Source organism: Corythoichthys intestinalis, chromosome 20, assembly GCF_030265065.1.
Source record: "Corythoichthys intestinalis isolate RoL2023-P3 chromosome 20, ASM3026506v1, whole genome shotgun sequence".
NCBI lineage: Eukaryota > Metazoa > Chordata > Actinopteri > Syngnathiformes > Syngnathidae > Corythoichthys > Corythoichthys intestinalis.
The window spans coordinates 23,405,460-23,430,609 of record NC_080414.1 but is presented as its reverse complement, the minus strand read 5'-3'; the positions used below and the strand labels follow the sequence as shown (position 1 = coordinate 23,430,609).

The following is a 25,150-nucleotide window of genomic DNA, read 5'->3' as shown; positions in this document are numbered from 1 at the left end:
CCGTCCCCAGCAAAAAGTGTACATGCAGGTTATGCTGTTATATCATCCCTTCCAATGTTGAGACCAAACCTACACCCTTGATGTTAACATTTCGATCCGTTGGGGGTCACCTGAGTTCTCAGCCAAGTTGAAGGCTTTGCTTTCTTTGAAGGAGGACATCTCGTAAAAGTCCAACTTTTCCCTGGCATGTTCGAAACCATTGAAATGGACGCTCTTGCAGTAGACCACGATGTCCGACAGCTCCCTGGCCAGTTTAATTTTTGAATTCTGAAGGGAAAGTCGTGACCAAAGAAAATGTGTGACAAATTAAATTGACTTAAAATGATCATGTTGTAAAAGGTCAGGCTTTTGCTCTCCTACTCTTAAAATGCACTTTCAGTGTACAATGACTTTTTCCTTTTGTTTTAAAATGTTTAGTGAATTTTCGTCTCCAGTTCTAAAATGTTGAAAAAAAAAAAGTTTCCTTCTATTGCCTAAATATTGAATCTGTAGTTTTTTTAAAAGGGCTTTACACACCTTTTGGGGGGCACTTTGTCCGTTCTCTTGCTCCGCTGCCTCATCCTCCTCGGACACCGTCCCCTCCGAAATTGTGTTGTTATTGTTGAATGCGGCGTCCAGTTTGTTCAGCCGCTTTCCCTTGATCAGGAACTTGCCCTTGAGCTCCTGCAGGACATGGAAGCTTCAGTATTCTCCATAACCTGGTTCCAGTAAAACTCCTACTGGAGAGTCCCGAATAAGCAAAAGGACACAAATGCAACCTCACCTCAGGTGACGGGAAGTCAGAGGGCACAAAGTCCCCAAGGGGCTGCGAGACCAAGGCGTCCCCTAGAATGGAGATAATATAGTGGGCCATGAGCTTCTGTTGGTCCACGCTGCAATGGTTCTCCAAGGACAGGATGACCGGGTAGTCTGATGTCTGTGTGAAGGTGACACTACGTTAGTATGCAAGCAAAACAAACATGGAATTCTACAATTGACAGCAAGGGACAGAAAAAGGGTTCATTTAATGAATTGTAGTACCACTACAGTTGGGATAATGCCTGCTGCATTACGGTAAGCGCCAGTGACAGATGCTGGTCTTTCAATGAGAGGAAGCTCAAAGTGTGTATGCCTGTGAGTGTTTTATGATGGTGAAGGGGCTCAGCGGCACCTGCTGTTTGGTAGGGAAAGAAACTAGAGTGCCAGAAGTCAAGTGCCCAAACACAAGTAGCTACAATAGAATAAAATAGGGCTGCAGCTGCCGAATATTTTAGTAGTCGATTAATCGATGGACTAGTTAGTTCGAATAATCGAGTAATCGGATAAGGAACATGAAAAATTAAAATACCTGAGCTGAGCCTCAAACAGTATATTTTTTTCTAAAAAATGAGGATCTATGTACAACAAAAGAACAATTGGCTAACTTACATAGAAAAAGTCCGCTAGCTTAAATGCTGTAAAATGCTAAAGTTTTTTAGAAAGCTCTTAACATATGGTTCAGACAAATATACATATGAACTAAATTATGAATGCATTATAAAACATTAGCGCAAACAAAAACCTAGCTTACGTTGGCCTTAACAGGGAGCAGTTGGGTTCAGCCATGTGAAAAGAGGCAGACCGTAGGGCAGTGTATCCACCCTAATCAATAAAACCAAATGCAAACACCTATAAACCTTTACAACGCCACTTTAATTAAACGAATACTTGAAGCAACAAAATTTAATTTGAATATTTTTTGGGCTTACTTAAATAGAAAAATTCCGCTAGCTTAAATGCTATAAAATGCTAAAGTTTTTTTTAGAATGCTCTTAACAAATGGTTCAGAGACATTTTCCCGCAAAAAAATGGCTAAATATACTTACAAACTAAATTATGAATGCATTAAAAAAACATTAGCTCAAACAACAACTTAGCTTATGTGGGTCTTAACAGGGAGCAGCCGGATTCAGCCATGTGAAATGAGGCAGACTACAGGGCAGTGTATCCACCCAAATCAATAAAACTAAAAGCAAACACTTTCAAAATATACCATTACAATTAAACGAATACTCGAAGCAGCAAAATCTAATTCGAATATTTTTTTCAAATCGAATACTCGAGTTACTCGATTAATCGTTGCAGCACTAGAATAAAACACTAGAAATAGAAGCTCGATTTGTCGCTAGTCGTTTTTAACAAAGCAAGTGTCGCTAGGATAATTATGAAAGTCTCTGATTCAACTCAGAACAACGGAATGAAAATTGAAAAATGTCTCCCACGGTTGTTAGTACGACAAGATCACTGATTCGCTCATTTAGCTGTCAGGTAAAAAGGGATTCATCCTCAGACAGATCATCCAATCATCATGCAGAGAAACAGAGCGTTCGGGCCAGCTGAGCTCTGCCCACTGCCCGTAGACCCCCAGAGATGTACAGCGTCCGATGGGTGGGATAAACCCATCTTTTAGCCAATTACTCGTCTCGTTTCGCTGTAGTGGGACAACGCACTCTCAACTCATTGTTTAAAGGACTGTGAAGCTGTGCGAATGAATGAAAAGCAAGCCACCTCCTAGCCAGTGATAAGAAGCTAATTCTGAACAAACGTTCAGAGAATTGTAGCGCACATTTAAGCCCCTTTCACATACACCTAATCACTGTTAAAATCCCAGGATTCAAACGGGCAGTCCTTATATGTGAAAGCAATTTCCTGGGTCTACTGACACTGAGATTACGCGGACATTTAGCGTGTCGCGTCTTAGTATAATGTCCAGAACCTTCCCGGGACAAGGCGTATGTGAAAGCAAGCACGATGGCTGAGGACATAAATATCCTGGTGGGCCGATCGTCACTTCCTCTTTCTTCGCAGTAGGACAAAAAGCGGTAAACAAACATCACAATTATCAACATCGCAAGCTGGAAATACAGTAGATAAATTGAAAATATAACAAAATTAAATTGCTACTGGATCGTAAAGCCGAGGAAGAGAGTCCATCCTTCATCTTTGGAAATGTGCGGTTTATTTTGTTGCCGATATTAGGGTCCACAAATGCGGAATCAAGGTTGTACTTCAAACCAAAAAAACAACGGAGGAATCCGTTCAACGGTTTAACGGTTTATTAAATACAAACAAAAATAAATGCGATCGCGGAAAAAGGGGAATAACACAATGGATCTGTGACAGTAGGTCAACGGGGAGCCATAAAACTAACCAAAGCTGTAGGCAGAGAGCCGATAAGACAACAAAACAAATACTGTACACTCAAATACCAGCACAACATAGGGGATTTCAAAACAAGGGCGGCAGAGGTGTCGAATGGCGCTCAGTAGGTCTGAACGATATTAGAAAAAACTATTGTTGCGATTTTTTGGGGGGTTTGCGATATATTGCGATATTATATTTTGCGATATTAAAAAAATATATATTTTAAGAAATTTTCACTAGATGACTTGAATAGCTATTTGGAAAGACTTTGGATGACTCACCATCACCACAGTGTACAGCGATCCCTTGTTTTTCGCGGTTAATAGGGACCAGAACCCGCCGCGATAAGTGAAAAACCGCGAAGGAGTGCCCCCCCCCCCATTTTTTTGGTGTTTTTTTTGTGCTCAATGTATTTATTCAGATTAAGCATTGGAAAGAGATACATATAAGACATGTTTTTTCTCACTTTTTCCCCTAAAGTGATTTAAAAATTGTATATAAATAAAGGGTTTTCAAGCACTTCAAATGTCATAATTATGATCAGTTTTAAACATAACTGTGCAACCAAATCATTTTTTAACAAGAATAACGTTCTGTAGTAGAAAAATGCTTGGCTTTATTAAATGCTTCTCATTATCTACCGTAGCTGTGACTCTTGGAGTGACATGTAGAAATTTCAATTCCTCATGGTCACTTCTGGCATTTATTTTATATGTCTCCAACGTCTCCACATACACACACACACACACACACACATATTCATTCCAGGGCGGCTTCCTTGCAGAATCTGTTTAACAAGTTAAACGATGATTGACACATTACTCCGCTTTGAAGTCCGCTTCTTTGGTAAGATCTAAGACAACGAGCATCGTTAACTTTGATAAGCAAGTGCTGCAGTGACTGTGAGGAACAAAGGGCTGGGAGAGGGAGGGTGTGAGGCTGTGCTCAGAGCAGAAAGCAAGGCGTATATGGATTAAAAAAAAATAAAAACTATCGCACGTGCTTGCGATGGGACTATTGCGCACATGGCGATGTTTAAACGATATATCGTTCAGGCTTAGCGCCCAGCAAGTTAATATCTCGGCACCCTTCTTTTGGATCTCCTGGGCTTAAATACTGTACAGTCTTGATGAGCTTGAATTGGCTGCAGTTACGACGTTGGGAACGCTCCTCTGTAACAAAACACGATTTGACCAACATTGTAACAACCGACCAAAAATGACGTAATGTTCGGGTTATAAAATCACGCCAGCAGCCCTTCCACACAGAGAGCGCAAGTGGGCAGCAAAGGACATGTATGTGAAAGTGTCCAATCCGCGTCATTTGCCGGGATATGTTTTTGAAAGGGTCCAGTCAATGACGTACAGACAGCAGTATACATTTGATCACGATTTTTTGAGCTGAGCCTCCCTTGCAGTCTTAGAGCAACTGCCTCTGCTAAGCACTCTGTAGTTGGATAAGTAAATGCTCCAAGCTCTCCTGAGTAACATGATCCCACGCTAAAGAAGCATCTTGTCATTTCTGAGTAAAAACTACAAGGCACCTTGAATGCATAGTCTTTTATGGCCTTGATTGTATCCCTGAAGAGGATTTTGGACGTTAGTGTATATCCGTGGTAGATAACAGGCTCCCCGTTGGGCCCGTCCCAACAGTCCAGCTCTACGCAGCGGCAACTCTTCATCAGAGCTCTGAAATATAAATCAGAAACTTTACTTCAACGCATAGCACCCTCGACAATTTGTCAAAAAATGTGAGCTTTTTTAATTACCTGATGTAGGCTTCAGTGCTGCTTGGTCCTTTGAGCTGGTCTTTGGTCAGATACGTGTTATGTGAAGACGAAATGTAGTAATGATTAAGAGGCTGTGTCATGTCCTGGTAGACGTTCTTGTAGGCCGGGTTTAGAAGGTCACAGTCTTCATGTTGGAGGTACATCTGGAAGCCGTCTTTGCTCATGTGCCTATTCTGTTTGACTAAAGGGACAAACAAGGTGAAGATGAGGAAAATATTCCCGTTTTTACCGATGTGTACCCACTTGTTTCGTCCATCTCGTATTTTTCAATCAGTCTGAGAGCGTCCGACACGGTCGCCTCTTCCCTCTGCTCGTTCAGCAAAAAGTTGAGCAGGTCCCGAACACTCAGCTGACCGTCCGTTTCAGCGTAGTTCGAGTAGATAACGTCTATCTCTTCCCGGTGGGTCAGGAGCTCGTAGAACTTCTTGATCTCCTCGTCTTCCAAGTAGCCCGAGTTGGACTGGTCACATTTCTGCAAGACCATGCGTATTAGTTAGATACTCTCCCAAACAGCTAAATTCTAATATTTGTGTCCACCTTAAAAATTTCTTCTGCATACACGTCATCCACCTCGATGTTGACATGTCGCAGGAAGCGCTTCAGCTCCTTCAAGTTCATTTTGTTGTCAGCGTTCTTGTCAGCTTTGCGCATGCAATCGATGATCCAGCTGGCAATCGGATGCAAGGTTTTTCATTCCACTCACTTTTTAACTTAACATCTGAGGTCATTTGTCAAGGATACTGCTCGCTTTGTTGTTGCCGGCTAAGGTTGCGCATGTTGCTCATGATCTTCTCAAAGCCTTTGACCCACTGATTGGCGTCCTGCTGATTGTCGGCCATCAGGTCTAGGACTTTCTTGCGACCCTTGAAGACGATGGAGAAGCAGCGATCTTCCTCGCTCGGGTCGGTGTGCTTGTTCAAACCCTCGGACTGCCGGCCGTTGCGTACCGAGTCGATGTCGTCGATGGAGACTACATGGAGATGGTGGTGAAGAAAGGAATTGCGAATTTTAAGGTCAGCACAATTAAAGATCTGTCCACTGACATTGACAGTATAATTTTCAGGAAACTTCTTCATTCAAAACATGAAAAGCTGTCAAGGCTAGAAGCAGAAATACGCCATGGCGTTAACTTCCTTCCTCAAACTGGACATTGTCTGCCGTGTGTACAGTGCAGTGTGCCAGAAACTGGTTGTCTTGCCTATCAACAGGAAGCACTTTGTATCTGCTCTTGATACTGTGGCCTTAGACGCACAAGACACTCATAAAAAATGAAAATGGCATGTTGCTTTTTACCAGTAAATATGATAAAAACAGTATTGTATTTGCGTTCTTAGAGTAAAGGAGCAGTTTAAAAGAGAGGAGGACAAAATTGGCTCGCAGGTTGTTTTTTTAAATCGAGTCCACTGATTTACAAGCTCAAGAGTCTTATAATTTAAATAATAAAAATAAAAATAACTTTTCAATTTTTTTTTTCACCTAACATTTTTATTTTAATCTGTTCTAATGCACAAAATATTAGTAATTTATTTGATTTATTTAAAGATTTAATAAAATAAGAATAGGTTTTAGCAATTTTATATGTATTTATTAGGGTTGTTCCGATCATGTTTTTTTGCTCCCGATCGTTTTAGTTTGAGTATCTGCCGATCCCGATATTTCCCGATCCGATTGCTTTTTTTTTGCTCCTGATTCAATTCCAATCATTCCCGATAATCTTTCCCGATCATATACATTTTGGCAATGCATTAAGAAAAAAATGAATAAAACTCGGACGAATATATACATTTAACATACAGTACATAAGTACTGTATTTGTTTATTATGACAATAAATCCTCAAGATGGCATTTACATTATTAACATTCTTTCTGTGAGAGGGATCCACGGATAGAAAGACTTGTAATTCTCAAAGGATAAATGTGACTTTGTATATTGTGACTAAATATTGCCATCTAGTGTATTTGAGCTTTCAGTAAATGATACTGTAGCAATTTAACTGTTCTGCCCAAATGCATGATGGGAAGTGCACCCACTACTGTGCATAGTGGCACCAATTGATATATCTTCTTTGCGTTGGAAAATAACACATGGTGTTTAGAAAAAGATCAACTACTATGTTTCTTCCCCACACTGCTTCCCACAATTATTGAGAGGGGGATTGTAAGGCTTTAGCCAATTAAAAAAATGTTCCAAAGACTGCCAAAATTCACTCTACTCATCTTACGCTGCCTTTTAGCTCTATATATAGGTGAAACGGCGCCATTATAGATTGAACGCTACAATGCGTGAGTGGGTCGTGCAGTGCATGCGTTAATTGCGTTAAATATTTTGACGTGATTGAATTAAAAAAACATTAATTACCGCCGTTAACGCGATACATTTGATAGCCCTACTTTAAGCCAAAACTAAAGACTCTGGATGAGTGTAAGACATTTTGTCTGTAACGTTAAATACAATTAGAAAACGATTTCATAAAATAACATATATGTTAAAAAAAAAGGAATGTCCGATATTTTTTTGCCGATTCCGATACTTTGAAAATGACGTGATCGGACCCGATCGATCGGGATGACATCTGTACATGATGCTAAACGGAGTTTTTGGATCGAAGCAAGGTAAGTACGCAATAATATCTTGTTAAAATTATGGTGTCTTTGATTATGCTCTCTCATGCTCTCACCTCGAGTTAGTTTAGGGGTTTCAAAAAATATATATATATATTTTTTTTAAAATGCCCTCCTGTTCAAAATTTTTCTTCTACCAGAAAATAGATATTTTCAAGCTTTCCAATGTGGTATAACACATTAATATGGGACAATTTTGAAATTTGGCCAAATTGGGGGTCTCAGAGGGGAACTTCAAGTCACCTGAGTGTTTTCCGCCATATATACAATAAGTCACTTAAAAAATACAACAACAAAAAAAACAATAATTACCATCCCATTTTTATGACAGTCTTATTTGCTCTGACATCTTAATGTGGATATAAAAGAAGGCGTTGCTTAACAGGAGTGGTTGCATCCTCTGATGTGTATCGGTAAGCAATTACGCCCTGTCATTTGAGCTTACAAAGCGGCCCCTTGAGATGTTCTGCTTGTGGTCAAGCAAAGTATTAAATTCCCGCACAAGTTGAGATTTCATTACCCGCCCACTCTGCTGCCCTTGTTTGAACCGCTCAAAAGCAGACGAAAACAAGAGCTGACATTCGCAGGGATGAAAGACATTTTGTTAGATGAGAAAGTCTAGAGTCTGACTGTATTATGAAGCAGCTTGATGCACGGAAGAACACCCATGATATCACCCAGTAAGTCGTCAATGGCCGTTTAAAGGGCTGTCATGACTATAACATCATACAGATGAACAGACCGTTGAGTTTGACGCACGTGGTCCAATGTAAGTCTTTGTTTTGAGGGGAATCCATGCGGAGGCAATTCGAAAGGTCAATCATGAAAGGGGAGGGGCAGCATCGAGTCGGTGCTGGCAGGAGGTGCACTTGTAAGCTACCCAAAAATCTGGGCGGTGTACTCAGTTCTCAGCTGACTGCTCACACACATTGGAAGCTTAAAAGGCAGTATTTGTGTAACGATCGGGAATTTGGATGGAAAATCTTGATTCGGAGGCGAGGAAATATGCAAAGGAAAGTCAGCGGTCAGAAAGTCCCCTGTGCCATGAGAGTGAACAACAATCAAAACAAACCCGCATTAGGATTTTGATAGCAAATTTAGAAGCTCCGTTTTACAAAGCCTGTAAAATACGGCATTTATATATATATTTTTTTGTCCCAGTGGTGGTGTTTAAAAAAAACATTGAATTAGAGCCGAAACGAATACTCGAGCAACTCGAGTAACTCGAGTTTAAAAACTGATCCGAGTAATCTTATTCACCTCGAGTAATCGTTTATTTTGACAGCTCTAAGCATCACGTTTTGCTCGGACTATTTTTGATGCGGGACAACGCGCTGATGTCACGTGCGTAGAGGAAGAAGGGAAAAAAACTTACCGCAGCCGACAGCCGCTACAAACGACGCCGACGTTGCTAAATACTAGCCCGCACGATGCTACGTTGGTAGCAGGTAGCGTCTGATGAGTCTCATAGAGATCACATGTATGTTGAACTCGATGCTTAATGACAGACTCGGCCGCGTCCGGGCTGCGTTAGTAAGCAGCCGCCATCTTAAAGCAGTAGAGCGCTAAGCGCTAATGAAGAGCGCTAAGCGCTAATAAATAAGATTAACGGTACTGTCACTAGCTCAAGTAACGTTAGCCCTGCGGAGGGCTAGGTTTCTATTAATTATGACCACTTTCGATGCGTGGCTAACGTGTCTTACATGTAGGCTTGAACATAACATAGCGTTGTGGAGTGATGAGGGTGTAAAATAAAAACTCAATAATGCTAAATATCAAATTTAGCTCAGTAGTCATTGCTGGATAAAACACCAAGTAGCACTGGTCCCTAATGTGCTCCAATACAGCCTGTATCATACATTTATTTTGAACACTGCAAAAACTCAAAATCCTATCAGGACTTACAGTTTAGACTAACTTAAAACTTAACTAGAACTTAAAAATGGCTTAGCACAAATAGAAATTTAATTGAAACGTGGGAAAAAAATCCTAAGTCTCGTGCTAAATACGAGTAGAATATGAAATAATAAAAATATGGCATGACATGGCATAATTACTCCATAATGGTCAAAACTGTCGACTTCACCTTTACTGTCGCACCTCCCGACGATATTTTATGCCACCGCAGTTAGTCAGGATTTTGTCATTTCCCTTCCCCTTCCCGCTTTGGAGAATGTAAACAAAGCAAGAGACCTGACAGCTAGCCGACATGCTAACCCGAACCGAGTGACGTCTCAAAGTCTTATTTTTGCATTTCGAAGCGAAAAATCACACAAAATTTTTTTAAAATTAATTAAAAATTAAAATTACATTAAAAACTTTTAAGTGATGTGTGTTATCAAGCGTAACGATATATGTATATATATATTTTTTTTTTCTTTTTTAATAAGATCAAAAGGTTTTTTGAGTGAAAGCAGTGAATTAGTCTTTTTTTATTCTAGTTACATCTGAGATGCAATTGTTGGCTGTTTTCAACAATATACATCGAAAATAAAAACATTGATTGACTGAAAATGGTTCAAGATTAGATGAAATGTCTTGTTTTCTCATGTATATTTATAATTGCTCTTCACCTAAAAATATATTTGTTTAATCCGATTACTCGATTAATCCATAGAATTTTCAGTCGATTACTCGATTACTAAAATATTCGATAGCTGCAGCCCTACATTGAATAAGAAAACAAAGTCCCCAGAGGACAAACCAAATATTTTTGTGTACTCACACGTGTGCTTGCGATTAAAGAATTTGTTGGAATCGTGCCACACGGTCTTGCAGTCCTCCTGCAGTCGGTAGAAGCGATTCTTCTGCCAGGAACGGGACCGGACCTTGGTCAGCATGCCGCCGACTATAAGGAATTGCAGATCCGGGTCGCCATCTAAACCTAGGGAGAAAACGACAATATTTAAATCAATTTACAGTGATCCCTCGCTACTTCGCGCTTCAAATTTCGCGCCATCAGTCCATCTCGGATTTTCCATTAAAAAAAAAACAAACAAAAAAAAAACAGATGAGCTATCCCGAGCCAATCGCTTAGTCTCACTCTTGCTCCCTCCCTCCCTCCCTCTCCCTGCTCTTCGTTCCCCAGGCAGGCAGTGCAAGTGCACTGGAGTTGCTTATTAAAGTTAAAAATGTTGACTGATGTTAGTGTCTGATCTTGCCAGAGTCATGGGCTTCAAAAGCGCCGCATGTGTCAATCATCGTTTAACTTGTTAAACAGTTGCTGTGGCAACTCAATGTGTTTAAGAGAGACGATTTGAGAAGATTCACTCAATGAAGTGCTGCCTTGGAACAGACAGGCTCTGTGTGTGCATTAAGTGAGCGGGGGGATAAGGAAGCGCGTGCTGGAATGAACGTGTGTGTGTGGCAACGTTCGATAAATGCAACATGTTGAAAGTGATCCTGAGCAGTTTAAAATTTCCACATGTCACTCAATGAGTCACAGCCAAGGGAGGTAACAGAACGACAGTACAGTACAGGGTGTTCCAAAATGTGTGACCCCATTTCGTAGGCCAACAATTTTGACAATTTTCGTTGGAATGACCTCAAATTTTCACAGCTTGTGTAGAAAGGTTTCAAGTTTTTGGGTGTAACGTTTGGCATTTCTATCTTTTCAGGTTAAGAAATACTGTTCACTTCAAAAGAAATGGCATTTTGCGTGTTAGAGTATGCTCAGACTCAGTCACCGAAAACAGTGCAGCGTGCCTTCTTTACAAATTTTGCAAAGAAGGCACCAACTAAAAAACAAAACAGAGAATTACAGCTGCACTGGAACCTGTTACCGAAGACATGCTACAGTGAGTTTGGCACGAGCTCAAATACCTACTCGACGTGTGCAGAGTCACAGGCGGCGCTCATATATTGAATATCATATGAAAATCTGTCATAGGACCAACAAATATTTGTACTTTTCTTTGTAAATTTAACCAATAAAACGTATGACTTTCAACATAAAGTGTATTTAGTTTCATTAGGATCCATCAAGTAGTTACCGAGATATGGGCATTTAGAATGGGGTCAACCATTTTGGAACACCCTGTACTTTATCCTTGTTTAAAATAATTTGGTGGGACAATAAACAGTTTAAAACGTATCATAATTATTACATTTGAAATGCTTAAAAGCCATTTATTAAACAAAGAATATGGCGGAAACAGAGACAAGGCTGAAAAAGCAGTTTCTGCTCTTGCACCCCTCTTTTAAAAAACTGCTGTATTTTAAGCTGAAAGGACTGTTGTGTTTGATAGAATAATATGTCTATATGCTGCCATAGCAGATTCATGGCGCATTAAGCCCCCGAACTATTTTTAATTTTTCTGTTTTACCCTGGAAACCCTCGTTTACAGACGTCACGCAACCGCTTTTGTTTCAGCCCAGCCATAAAACAAAGGTAATAATTATATTTATTTTTCAAAATGTCTGTCATTTTTAGCCTAGAATCATTAATTGATGTCTAATATTTTGTTTAAAAAAAAAAAAAAACAGCTTTAAAAAATTATTCACTCGCATATTTTAAACTTTTAATTAAACAAATGACGTCACATTGAAAAAAATGGTGTCTGTAAAAAAGTCACGGATATCTACCTCATAGCTATCGCTTAATTCTATTTTTTTTGTTACTGTCGCATTTTCTCCGATATGTTAGATGATAAATAATCGATCCAAACAAATTATGTTTAAAAGGGTAAATATATGAAAATGAAAATCTCGACCACTCCTTGATGTCTGCAATTTCTGCATCGCGATCCGTCTTATAATACCATGTTTCACCAATAAAATCCCCCAAAACTCCAGCCGTGGCCATTCACAGCTGTGTCTTGACACTCAGTGATACATGCTACATGGAGTTTTTGGATCGAAACAAGGTAAGTACGCGATAATATCTTGTTAAAGTCATGGCGTCTGTAATTCTGCTCTTGCGTGCTCTCACTTCCAGATAGGGTTTTGCCGTTTAATTATTTTATTTATTTATTTATTTTAATGCCCTCCTGTTCAAAATTTTTCTTCCCCCAGAAAACTAAGATTTTAAGCTTTCCAATGATGTATCACACATGCATATCGGACAACTTTGAAATTTGGCCAAATTGGGGGTCTCAGTGTGGAACTTCAAGTCACCAGTCTTTTAAAAAAAAATTATACTTTGGGGACAAATACATGTCTTATTGAAATCTATTTCCAATGCTTAATCTGAATAAAAAACATTGAACAAACAAGCAAAAAAAACAGTTTTGTTTTTTTTTCGTGGGGGGACGCTACTTCGCGGTTTTTCACTTATCGTGGCAGGTGCTGGTCCCCATTAACAGCGAGTAACGAGGGATCACTGTAACGTGATAACCACCCATACATTTACTGATAGTTCTTGTTCTCTGTTAGGTCACTGATAACTGGTGCCTGTCTAAGCTGACACTGGTTAAGATGCTATGAACTTAACTGAGATTCGAACCCAGAACCGTGATGCAGACAAGTTCACCACCAGGCCACCCGACTGTCCAATTCCCAGTGAGTAGTTTTATTTTTACTAGCATTACATTGTGGTTCACGGCTTCACGCTGCATTATTTAACCTCTTGTTTTGGTATTAGAACAACATGACCCGGTCATACACTATAATGCATGAGTGATTCACATCTTGGGTTTAAAAAAAACACAGTCATGTGGCTTCAACTTAATTCTGCATTCAGCACTATGAGCATTTACTGTAGAATTAGAGATGAGCAGAGGTTTATGCTTAAAGCGCTGATCTCGGCGGTCTTGGAAGGGAGTGTGAGGCCTCTGATGAAAATGACTCAGACTAATCGACAATCACCGTTAGAACAGCATGATTGCTTTTGACTTAAGTGACACATGACTTTTGGGTGGATGTCATACAAACCCAAATAAATGTTCAGTGTCATTGTATGTTTCGAATGAGTTAACATTTTGGGATAGAATGGAAGTATTGTCTCGTCGAGGGCACCCACGGCTGCAAAGCGCTTCCTCGGGGAAAAAAGGCGTCAGGGTCGTAGGCAGAATAACAACATTGCTGACATTTTTCCCCCCACCTTGGCCGGTTAAACCGTCTCAGATTATCAACATGCAGCTGCACCGTGCATGTTGGAGAAAATCAAGCAAGGATGTGCTATTTGAATGCCGGGTTCATCAGAAGAGAATTGCATGCCTTTATACTCGTGTGACTCATGTTTAATACAAATCATATGAGTGTATTTTTTTCCTTCAGACTAACACCGGATTTAAAAATCATGCACTTTCAATCTGACAAATAGTTATAGACACTTAGTTAACACATGTCTTGACTTTTACTTCCGCATTTTATTTTTTTCTTTGAAGCTTGCAAAACAAATTCTGGAACAACCCTTTTTTGTGTCCTTTTTTACTGCTGCTTTTCTAAAGAAATGTTGGAAAATATGATTAGATCAGATCAGACACAACTATGTGCATTTCAGTCACTACAACTTGTTCACTATGCTCACTAATGTAATAAACATTATCGGACTCGGAGGTTGGTTAGGTTAAATGAACTATGTTGTTTGTAAAGTTGATTTTTAAAAAATATCTTTTCGAAAAAACTACAACTTGGAAGTCAACTAGACCTGCTAACTTCATAGCGCTGCATGCGTCAATCATCGTTTAACTTGTTAAACAGTTGCTGTGGCAATTCAATGTGCGTAAGTGAGCCGTTTGAGTGGACTCCCAAAATGACTCCCATTTTTCGACTACAGTACTTTATTCTTGTTTCAAAATAATTCGGCGAGATAGTAACGTGTTCAAAGCTTATCATAATTATTACACTCATTCATTCATTTTTCATGCCACTTTTCCTAACTATTACATTTGAAGTGCTTAAAAAACATTTATTAAAATAAATACAGTGGTACATCTACACACAAAGTTAATTAGATCCAGGACTTTGTAAGTCGAAATGGTCGTATGTCGAGCAGGATTTTCCCATACGAATACATTATAATTAGAGATGTCCCGATCGATCGATCGGGTCCGATCACATCATTTTAAAAGTATCTGAATCGGCAAAAAAATATCGGCCATGCCTTTTTTTAATATATATATATATATATATATATTCTTTAATTAAATCGTTTTCTAATTGTATTTAATGTTACAGACATAATATGTTACACTCATCCAGAGTCTTTAGTTTAGGCTTAAGGTAGGGTTATCCAATTTAACCCGATAACGGCGGTAATTAATTTTTTTGAAATGTACCACGTTAAAATATTTAACGCAATTAATGCATGCGTTGCACGACCCACTCACGCATTGTCGTGCTCAATCTGTAATGGCGCCATTTTACCTATGTAGAGAGATAAAAGGCAGCGTAAAATGAGTACAGAGAATTTTGGCAGCCTTTGGAGCTTTTTTTAATTGGCTAAAGCATTACAATCCCTCTCCCTTCGATTAGAAATATCATGGGAAGCAATGTGGGGAAAAGCAAGGTGGCAATTGATCTTTTTCTTAGCACCTTATGTTATTTCCCAACGCAGAGAAGATATAACAATTGGTAGCACTACGCACAGTCATGGTTCCACTTCCCATCATGCATTTGGGCATGGCTACAGTATCATTTACTGAAAGCTCAACAAATACACTAGATGGCAATATTTAGTCACAAAATACAAAGTCACAAGTCTTTCTATCCGTGGATCCCTCTCACAGAAAGAATGTTAATAATGTAAATGCCATCTTGAGGATTTATCTTCATTATAAATACAGTACTTATGTACTGTATGTTGAATGTATATATTCGTCCGAGTTTTATTCATTTTTTTCTTCATGCATTGCCAAAATATATAGGATCTTGAAAAATTATCGGGATTGATTGGATTGAATCGGGAGCAAAAAAAAAGCAATCGGATCGGGAAATATCGGGATCGGCAGATACTCAAACTAAAATGATTGGGATCGGATCGGGAGCAAAAAAAACATGATAGGAACAACCCTAATTATAATACCATTAATTTGTTCCACAGCCCAAAAACCTACACTAAATCCTTAATAAATGCTGCTGGTACTTTTACAAATTGCAATTACACACAGCAAAACAAATAAATTATAAATAAAAATTGGAATAACAATATAATAATATCAATAATTCCTGTAATAATGTAACGAATCGCGTTCTAATGTGGCAGAATTTTTTTGCTGTACCTGAACGCACCGCGTGGCTGACGTGACAAAGAGAGGGAGCGGTGCAGTTAACTTTCACTTTTAATGTTTTGTTGAGAAAACCTCAACTGCGGCGGACAGTAGGCGTTTTAAGTTGGACAAGTTCTGAAATAAATAATAAAAACCTGACGAAGCTGGTGATTTCTTTGGCGATGTTAGCACAATAATAATTATAAATATTATAAATACTGGCAAACGGTGGTCGGAAGAGGACCAGAGACATCGTAGACATTCCACAGCTGCAATGTTGAGCCAGTTCAAGGCTGCGCACCCAACACTCATTATTTTCTATCATTTGCATCGTCAGTAAGCCTCAACTTTTCCTAGTTTCACCACCTGTGCTAACCTTTTTGAAACCTGTGTTGATTAGCCTGGTACACCAGACTCAACGCTGTTCCAGCTATTGAGTCTGGCCACCCTTCCCACGGAAACAATTTCCAGGGCGGAGCAAGCCACAGCATACAGACAGCGGAGTGGACCAATCAGCGACGGGCAGACGTGACGTTAGTAAAATGGCGACTTCAGGATGACGGACTTGCGCGCGGAAGTAAACATATGAAGAGAGCGGAGTTTATTCGACATGGCTAGCGCGAGACAGATTGTTGTCAGTGACTCGTGTCGATGTGTTTTTGGTCATTTAAAACTGATTTTACCGTGGATTGGAACATATTCTCGGCTCTGCCGTTCACCGTCTGTGTTGCTGAAGGGACGACTTTCGACGCGCAAGAGTGACGTTGCTCGTGAAGAACACGTCACGCAAATAAACGAATCTGATTTGTCTATTGATTTTGTATCTGCTCGAAAAGGCCGTCAATGGGATGGGTCCCAGACTATTTCTCTCTGTTTGAAAAATACAGGGAGAATAGTCTGGCAGAGCCAGGCTATGTGTTGATTTCTCTCAGAAGAAAATCCCTCGTGCGTCCGTCTGTGGTGCTGTGATGTCGTCGTGTTTCGAGCATGTCGTCGGATTTAGGAACAAATGACGAGTCAAATTTTACATCGAATGTCAAAAAGACCGGGTGTCGAAGCGATCGTATGTCAAGGTACCGCTGTATATACATTTTGTAAAAAATATTTTTGGCAACAAAAGTGTAAAATTATCTTCTAAGTATGTCTTTCCAATGCTAAATCTGATTAAATACATTGAACATATCACAAAAAAAACAAAAACAAAAAAAAAATGGGGGGGTGGTGCTGGGGGGCGCTACTTCGCGGTTTTTTTTTTTTTTTTTTACTTATCGCGGCGGGTTCTGGTCCCCATTAACCGCGAAAAACGAGGGATCACCGTATAGCTACTAGGTGTTGTCTTGCGCTTTAATGACATGGTGTCTTCTGTCAAATCCAATCCACTGCTCCAGGCAATGTGGAGGTCGCCCTTAAGAAAACCTAATCTTCACTAAGAAGAAGAAAAAAACTTCCCAATGTCACCATATTGATCCTTGAATCGCTTTAAAAGCCATCCATTTCAAATACAGCTGCATCACCCCTGAATTTCGAGAAAAGTGTGGTAGTGAGGGGTGTGAGTGGGGTTCACTCACCGATACGCTTCCCGTTCTCTTTAGCCACCTTCCTCAAGTTTTCTTTGTGAGCCAGCTCCTCCGCAGGACTCATTTTCTGTCTATTTTTCCAGCACGACATTGCACAACAAAGTTTATCTATCTACGCCCGCAAGGAGACTTTAAAAAGTCCATTCTCGTACCGGGGTTGGTAAAAGGAGCAGAGAGCACGTAATAGAATAGCACATAAGAGCTCTGTCATTGGGCGGGTCCAGGTTCTTGTCTTTACCACGATTTTGTTGCAGCGAGAGTTGGAAAAAGGAAATGTATCAAAAATTCCTCATAGTCTGAGCCCATATTTGGAATCCGTTTGTTTGTATACACACTAGCGAGCAAGAATGCAGCAGTCTTGTGTCAACTTAGTACAAACAGCATAAACAAATGTGTCACGTGACCTAAGAGTATATGAATCACTTTCTATGACAACTGATGAGGTGGGGGAAGTGGAATATTGTGGGAAAAGGTCTAATCAATCAAACTGGTACGTCGTGGTAAAGTAGAATTCCTAATGTGTTGTGATTATATCAAGGGTGTAAGTATGGTCTCAACATTGGTAGGGAAGATATAACAGCATAACCTGCATATACACTTTTTGCATTAATAAGACCAAACAGATTGGGTGAATGTGGGTCATGGCTACATTTCTCACGAATATGAACCTAATTAATTTATAGGCTAAATGATACATAAAGCAAAATACATCTGTATTGACTATACTAACTTTCATATGTATTGGTTCAGGTGATACACCGTTCAATTCAACATTTGTTTTCAAAAACTACTAAAGAAACTTCCAGAATAAATGTCTGGATTTTATTAGCAAATCTAAATGGCAATAGGCCTATTTGAACATAAATTATATTATCATACAGAACAAATACAAACTTAATAATCTAGTAACTATCCAGGAATGGAAAAAATAAACATTTAAGACCACTCAACCATAGACTTCATAATATATTAACGGGACACGGGGCTGTTTAATAAGGGGCCGATCTCCGTCATAGCTTACCTAGTGGCAACACAGACAATGAGGTTTTTACGTTGAAAATTCTTGTGAATAAATGCTTAAATCCCTGAATTCTTTATAGATATGGATATGAAACAGTCTCGATTCTTGGTTCAAAGCAAATTAAAACGGGCAGTTAGCATTTATTTTACGTAAATATGTCAAATGAGCTGCTAGTCTTTAAGCCGCTGTGGCGCCATTCATCACCACAAAGAGGTTTTTACGTTGAAAATTTCTTGTGAATAAGTGCTTAAATCCCTGAATTCTTTATAGATATGAACGTAAAACAGTCTCGATTCTTGGTTCAAAGCAAAATAAAACGAGCAGTTAGCATTTATTTTACGTAAATATTGCGAATTATGACGCCAATGCCATAGCGGTTAATGTCTCCCATTGATTTTTTTCACAACATTTCAAAATTCGTGCATGGTACGAAAAATATAATTACCTTGAATTCTCGAAAAAAATCACTCCGAGACAATCCTTCCTGTTTGTATGCGGGACAGCTTTCGTACTTTTTCAACCTAAATCCGGCGTTGGATCGCTGCATGTGTTTGAGAAAACTGCGACCGACTTCAACCAACTGAAGAGGAGTGTGGGACGGCCCCCTACTTGAAGGCCTGGCACAGTGTCTGAGGAATGTGTCCCGTCAATGTCATTATGAAGTCTATGACTCAACATTGTTGAGAAATTAATATAATATATTTATAATGTATAAATTAGGGCTGTCAAACGATTAAAATTTTTAATCAAGTTAGTCACAGCTTAAAAATTAATTAATCGTAATTAATCGCAATTAATCGCAATTACGACCATCTATAAAATATGCCATATTGTTCCGTAAATTGTTGTTGGAATGGAAAGATAAGACACAAGACGGATATATACATTCATCATACTGTACACAAGTATTGCATTTGTTTATTATAACAATAAATCAACAAGATGGCATTAACATTATTAACATTCTGTTAAAGCGATCCATGGATAGAAAGACTTGTAGTTCTTAAAAGATAAATGTTAGTACAAGTTATAGAAATTTTATATTAAAACCCCTCAATGTTTTCGTTTGAATAACATTTGTAAAATTTTCAAACAAAAAATAAACTAGTAGCTCGCCATTGTTCAGCACCACCAATTCTCATGGTGCTGAAAACCATAAAATCAGTCGCACCCAAGCGCCAGCAGAGGACGACAAAACTCCCAAAACACAAGTAACAAGTGCACATGACACTGTACTGTCATTTAATCTGTTTGAGCGGGGCATGTGCGTTAATTGCGTCAAATATTTTAACGTGATTAATTTTAAAAAATTAAATATCGCCCTTTAACGGGATAATTGTGACAGCCCCAGTATATATATATAAATTAAATATAACTGAAAAAACCTCTTAGTCAGGGAATAACAAAAATAAATAAAATTCAGCCTTTCGTTAGGTAAGACACTACTGCTTTTGTCCACAGGCATAGCCAAACTCAACAAAAAAATGAAAGCTCCTTTGGGCTGCTTTAAAACCACATAAATAAAATAAAAATGAAAATTGGGGAGAAAGGGATAAACCTCAGTTCACTACATTACTCCCAGTTTAATTAACGTTTACAGTAGAAAACCCATACAGGAGAACACTTCTGTCCAAGTAGCTTCCTACTCAAGTTTTGCAGGTTAACAAATTCACACAGTTTAATGTTATGCTTGCGCTGATACAGGTGGGACTTTCAGTAACAAAATTAGTGGTGTCTTCCCCACCTCCACAGCACTGACACCTTTTTACATTACTTATAGTGGCTGCAGCTGCTGCTGGCCAAAAAAAAAAAAAATTCTAATATCCCTCCTTTTCGAAGAGGGCGGAGGAGGCGGCATGGGGCTGGAGCTGTGAGTGTGTGGTGGTGGGGGCGAGGGGGGTCAAGTCATCAGCCAATCAAATGTGCAAATGTGCAGTGAAAAGTGGTAAATGTAAGTCTGAACATAATGAAAATAATTCACTTAATATTGATAGGGTCAATTCTATCCTTACAACATATGGGGAGACAATCTAAATTACCTATATAACTGAAGTCATTATATAATGCAAATAAGGTTACTTGAAAGTTGGTGGGGACAATTTGAGCATCCTGAAAAATTGGTAGTGTTACTGTATGTCCCTCCCGTTCCTATGTAAACCTATGCCCTTGGATTATATATACAGTATATATACAGTACACGCCAGAAGTTTGGACACATCTCATTCAATGCAACACAAATGAAGGTCCCAACCCCATTGCTAAAGCAATAAATTCCACTAATTAACCCTGAAAAAGAATGCCTGTTAAGTCAAAAACCCTATTTGGTGACTCCCTGTTGAAACTAGTCAAGGGAATGGCAAGAGTGTTTAAAAATGTATTCGGAGCATAGGGCGGCTACTTTGAAGACACTAGAATATAAAACATGTTTTTAGTTATTTCACCTTTTTTATGCTAAGTCCATAATTTCACATGTGTTCACTCATAGTTTTATTACCTTCAGTGAGAATTTACAATGTAATTAGTCATGAAAACCAAGAAAACGCATGAATGAGAAGGTGTGTCCAAACGTTTGGCCTGTACTGTATACAGCCACTTTAAAAGCACATATACATTGATCCCTCAATTATCGCTGCTAATGAGGACCAGAACCGACCATGTAAGGTAAAAAATCGTGACGTAGCCTAATTTTACCCTAATTTTAACATACTTTTTTGTGTATATGTTAATATAACATGCATAAAATAATTTCTAAATAATATAAAAAGCACTGTACCTTCATTCTCTCACTCTCCCACTCATATGACAGGTGTGTGTTTGTGTGTGTATAGGTGTGCATACAAAGTACATACATAGATGGAAATGAAGTGTACATGAATATATTTTTAGAAATCTTTTTTATAATATATACAGTATATATTTTTTAAATCTACGATGTACTGAGGGCGTGAAAGTTGAACCGTGAAGTAGCGAGGGACCTCTGCACATACTGTATGTGGGAACCATTGTAGTGATTTGACTTAATGACTTAATTAGCTTCTCGTCAGTTAGGCTGATTAAACATTTATATTAGTAAATGTACTATATATGAATGTTTAATTAATTAGTATATTGTCACCGTCCAATTAATTCTGTTAAGTCAATTTAATTCAACCTAAAAAATATATATTTTGAAAAATGTACACGTCGGAAGAAAACGTAAATCATTATACTGACTACTACAAAACTTTTGATCCAGCACATCCCCAGGAAAAAACTAAGATCTAATGAAACATTTCATGTAGGAAATGTCGGTAGCCTTGTAAATGTGTGAGTGGAAAAGTCAAATTTCAAAACAATGTAATGTGTCATTATCATACCTGACCAGAAACTGTTTAAGTCATGCACACATCTAATTCTATTCCGGAAATCCTTATATTCAATCTTTTTTATTTTGTGAAAACAGAATCATTTGAAAATGTAGGCTAAATTATCCCATTAGTCTATCTTTGCATGCCTTGGTGGTCCACCAGAGTTTAGCAATCCCCAGAGCAGCACACAAAATTTATGCCATGAATCAATTCAGTTATTAGTTATTTTCTTACTTTTTTTTGTATGTTTTCTTAAAAGCTTAGATTGAATTTAATGTGAGCAGGACATCAGTAGGTGACGCTTTTTGGTCATGCCGAAAAGGCGCATATTTCTGGTTGAACAAACATTACTAAAAATCATTCAAGCTCTATATAACTTGTGAGTTGGGCAAGTCATGGGACCCAGTCACTCAGACTTTAAAAATATGTAATATTTTGCCAAAACAATGACCCAAGCTTTATGTTGGCCAACAATCCTCAAATTGGTAACCCTACCTTCTATTGATCTATGGGTACATTGTTAAATCAGAAGTAATATTGAGTTATAAAGCTATGTGTCACCCAACACAACTCACTGTGTCTCCCAGCAGTGCCGTTGGCCTCCATTCTGCCTTGGCTCCGAGTATCTGCTTGGGGCCGAAAGTCCACCACTCTGTCCTCCTCCACCCTATTCCTGATCGTAAAACGTGTGTGTTCTTCTATAGGGAGTTTACTTTTGCCCCTTTCTCCGCTCCTCTCTCTACTCTCTGAGCCGCAGTGTGCAACTGGTAACAGCCCCGTCTGCTCTAGATGAACCGGGTTCCGTCCACACCCACTACTGCCATGCCGGTCTGACAAGTACTTTCATGCAGGCGTGGAGAGGGAGCTCCTGGAATTCAATGCATTCTTTCATTGAAAATATTTTTTGTCACCTCATGTTTGGTGACATTTGGACGCGTGGGTGTGATTAGGGATTTCTCGATTAATACTCATGTTTTCTTTGCAGTCTTTTTTCTTTGTTGTTGTATGTGTACTAACATGTAAACATTTTATTGAAATGATAGGGCATTGGGAAAGGGAATAACACCGGTGGTGCATGAATTCTAAAGGTGATGCACATGAATGACTATTTCTGAAAAGGGTTATGATATTGCTGCTGCAGGTACCACAGACACTAAAAATGAAAAGTGGAGGCCAGAGACTCCATAATGATATTGACGGGTCAGATTTGACCTTCACTGCGCCACGCCTTCAAGTAAGGGGCCATTCCACGATCCGCTTCAGTTATTCGCAGTCTGTTGCAGCAGCACATGCAGCGATCCAACGCCGGATTTATGTTGAAAAAGTATGAAAGCTGTACCTCATACAAACAGGGAGGATTGTCTCAAGAGTGATTTGTTCGAGGATAGGTAATTATTAGGGCTGTCAAAGTTATCGCGTTAACGGGCGGTAATTAATTTTTTAAATCAATCACATTAAAATATTTGACGCAATTAACGCACATGCCTCGCTCAAACAGACTAAAATGACAGTACAGTGTAATGTCCGCTTGTTACTTGTTTTTTGGTGTTTGGCGCCCTCTGTCGGCATTTGGGTCCAACTGATTTTATGGGTTAGTACCATGAGTGAGCATGGTGTAATTACTGACATCAACAATGGCGAGCTACTAGTTGACTTTTTGATTGAAATTTTTACAAATTTTAAGAAAACGAAAACATTAAGAGGGGTTTTAATATAAAATTTCTGTAACTTGTACTAACATTTATCTTTTAAGAACTACAAGTCTTTCTATCCGTGGATCGCTTTAAGAGAATGTTAATAATGTTAATGTCATCTTGTTGATTTATTGTTATAATACACTAGGGCTGCAGCTATCGAATATTTTAGTAATCGAGTAATCGACTGAAAATTCTATCGATTAATCAAGTAATCGGATAAAACATTTTTTTTTTTTTTTTTTAGGTAAAGAGCAATTATAAATATACATGAGAAAAAAAGACATTTAATCCAATATTGAACCATTTTCAGTCAATGTCTTTATTTTCGATGTACATTGTTGAAAACAGCCAACAATTGCATCTCAGATGTGACTAGAAAAAAAATTCACTGCTTTCACTCAAAAAACTTCTAGATCTTAAAAAAAACAACAACAACATATTTCTCACCTAAAAATGTAATTACACTTGATAACACACATCACTTGAAAGCTACGTGTTTTTCCCACGTGTTTCAATTTAATTTCCATTTGTGTCAAGCTAATTTTAAGTTCTAGTTAAGTTTTAAGTTAGGCTAAACTGTAAGTACTGATAGGATTTTGAGTTTTTGCAGTGTTCAAAATAAATGTATGATACCTGCTGTATAGCACATTCGGGACCAGTGCTACTTGGTGTCTATTCAGCAATGACTACTGAGCTTAAACTGACAGTTAGCTTCATTATGTTTTAATTTTACACCCTCATCACTCTACAGCACTGTGTTTTTACAGATTAAATAAAGCCTGTATGTAAGACACGCTAGCCACGCATCGACAGTGGTCATAATCAATAGAAACCTAGCCCTCCAAAGGGCTAACGTTACGTGAGCGAGTGACAGTAACGTTATATTTATTAGCGCTGAGAGGTCTACAGCTTAAAGATGGTGGCTGTTTACTAACGCTGCTCAGACGCGGCCGAGTCTGTCATTTCGCATCTAGTCCTAAATGCATGCGATATCTATGAGACGCATCGGACACTACTTGCTACCACACTAGCATCATGCGAGCGTAGTTTTTAGCAAAGTCGGCGTAGTTTGTAGCGGCTGTCGGCTGCAGTAAGTTTTTTTTTGTTTTTTTTAAATTGCTTCTTCCTCTATGCACGTGGCGTCAGCGCGTTGTCCCGCATTAAAAAAAAGTCCGGGCAAAACGTGATGCTTAGAGCTGGCAAAATTAAACGATTCCTTGAGGTGAATAAAATTACTCGGATCAGTTTTTAAACTCGAGTTACTCGAGTTGCTCGAGTACTCGTTTCAGCTCTATAATAAACAAATACAGTACTTATGTACCGTATGTTGAATGTTGTGTCTTATCTTTCCATTCCAACAATAATTTACAGAAAAATATGGCATATTTTATAGATGGTTTGAATTGCGATTAATTACGATTAATTTTTAAGCTGTAATTAACTCGATTCAAAATTTTAATCATTTGACAGCCGTAGTAATTATTATATTTTTCGTTTTTTCACAAGAATTTTCAATGTAAAAAGCTCTTTGTTGTAAGGCTGCCGCCACATTGTCTAACAGACTAGCATAATTCTTCGACATATTTACGTAAAATAAATGCTAACTGCACATTTTTTTGCTTTTAACCAAGAATCGAGACTGTCTTACATCCATCTAGATAAAGAATTCAGGGATTTAAGCATTTATTGACAAGAATTTTCACCGGAAAAGCTCTGTTTGCATAAGGTGACCGCCACATTGACTAACAGACTAGCATCGTACTTCGACATATTTACGTAAAATA

The 25,150-nt window shown here is 38.7% G+C and overlaps 1 protein-coding gene across 2 annotated transcripts in view; it reads right to left on the bottom strand.

Annotated features, from left to right (window-relative positions):
- plcd1a (phospholipase C, delta 1a) overlaps nucleotides 1–22,428 on the bottom strand; it is a 28,543-nt gene extending 6,115 nt beyond the window's left edge. Inside the window, exons 1-10 of one of the 2 annotated variants that reach the window (XM_057825115.1) lie at nucleotides 22,245–22,428; nucleotides 10,300–10,458; nucleotides 5,693–5,921; nucleotides 5,489–5,618; nucleotides 5,195–5,423; nucleotides 4,931–5,132; nucleotides 4,706–4,850; nucleotides 764–916; nucleotides 517–663; nucleotides 111–267 (exon numbers count right to left, since the gene is read on the bottom strand). In XM_057825115.1, the coding sequence (XP_057681098.1) occupies nucleotides 111–267; nucleotides 517–663; nucleotides 764–916; nucleotides 4,706–4,850; nucleotides 4,931–5,132; nucleotides 5,195–5,423; nucleotides 5,489–5,618; nucleotides 5,693–5,921; nucleotides 10,300–10,458; nucleotides 22,245–22,275 (1,582 nt within the window). In that variant the 5' untranslated portion in view covers nucleotides 22,276–22,428. Of the gene's footprint in view, nucleotides 1–110; nucleotides 268–516; nucleotides 664–763; nucleotides 917–4,705; nucleotides 4,851–4,930; nucleotides 5,133–5,194; nucleotides 5,424–5,488; nucleotides 5,619–5,692; nucleotides 5,922–10,299; nucleotides 10,459–17,292; nucleotides 17,697–22,244 lie in introns of those variants that run through there. The other variant, XM_057825114.1, reaches the window with a different exon arrangement.
- Nucleotides 22,429–25,150: the final 2,722 nt, after the last annotated feature.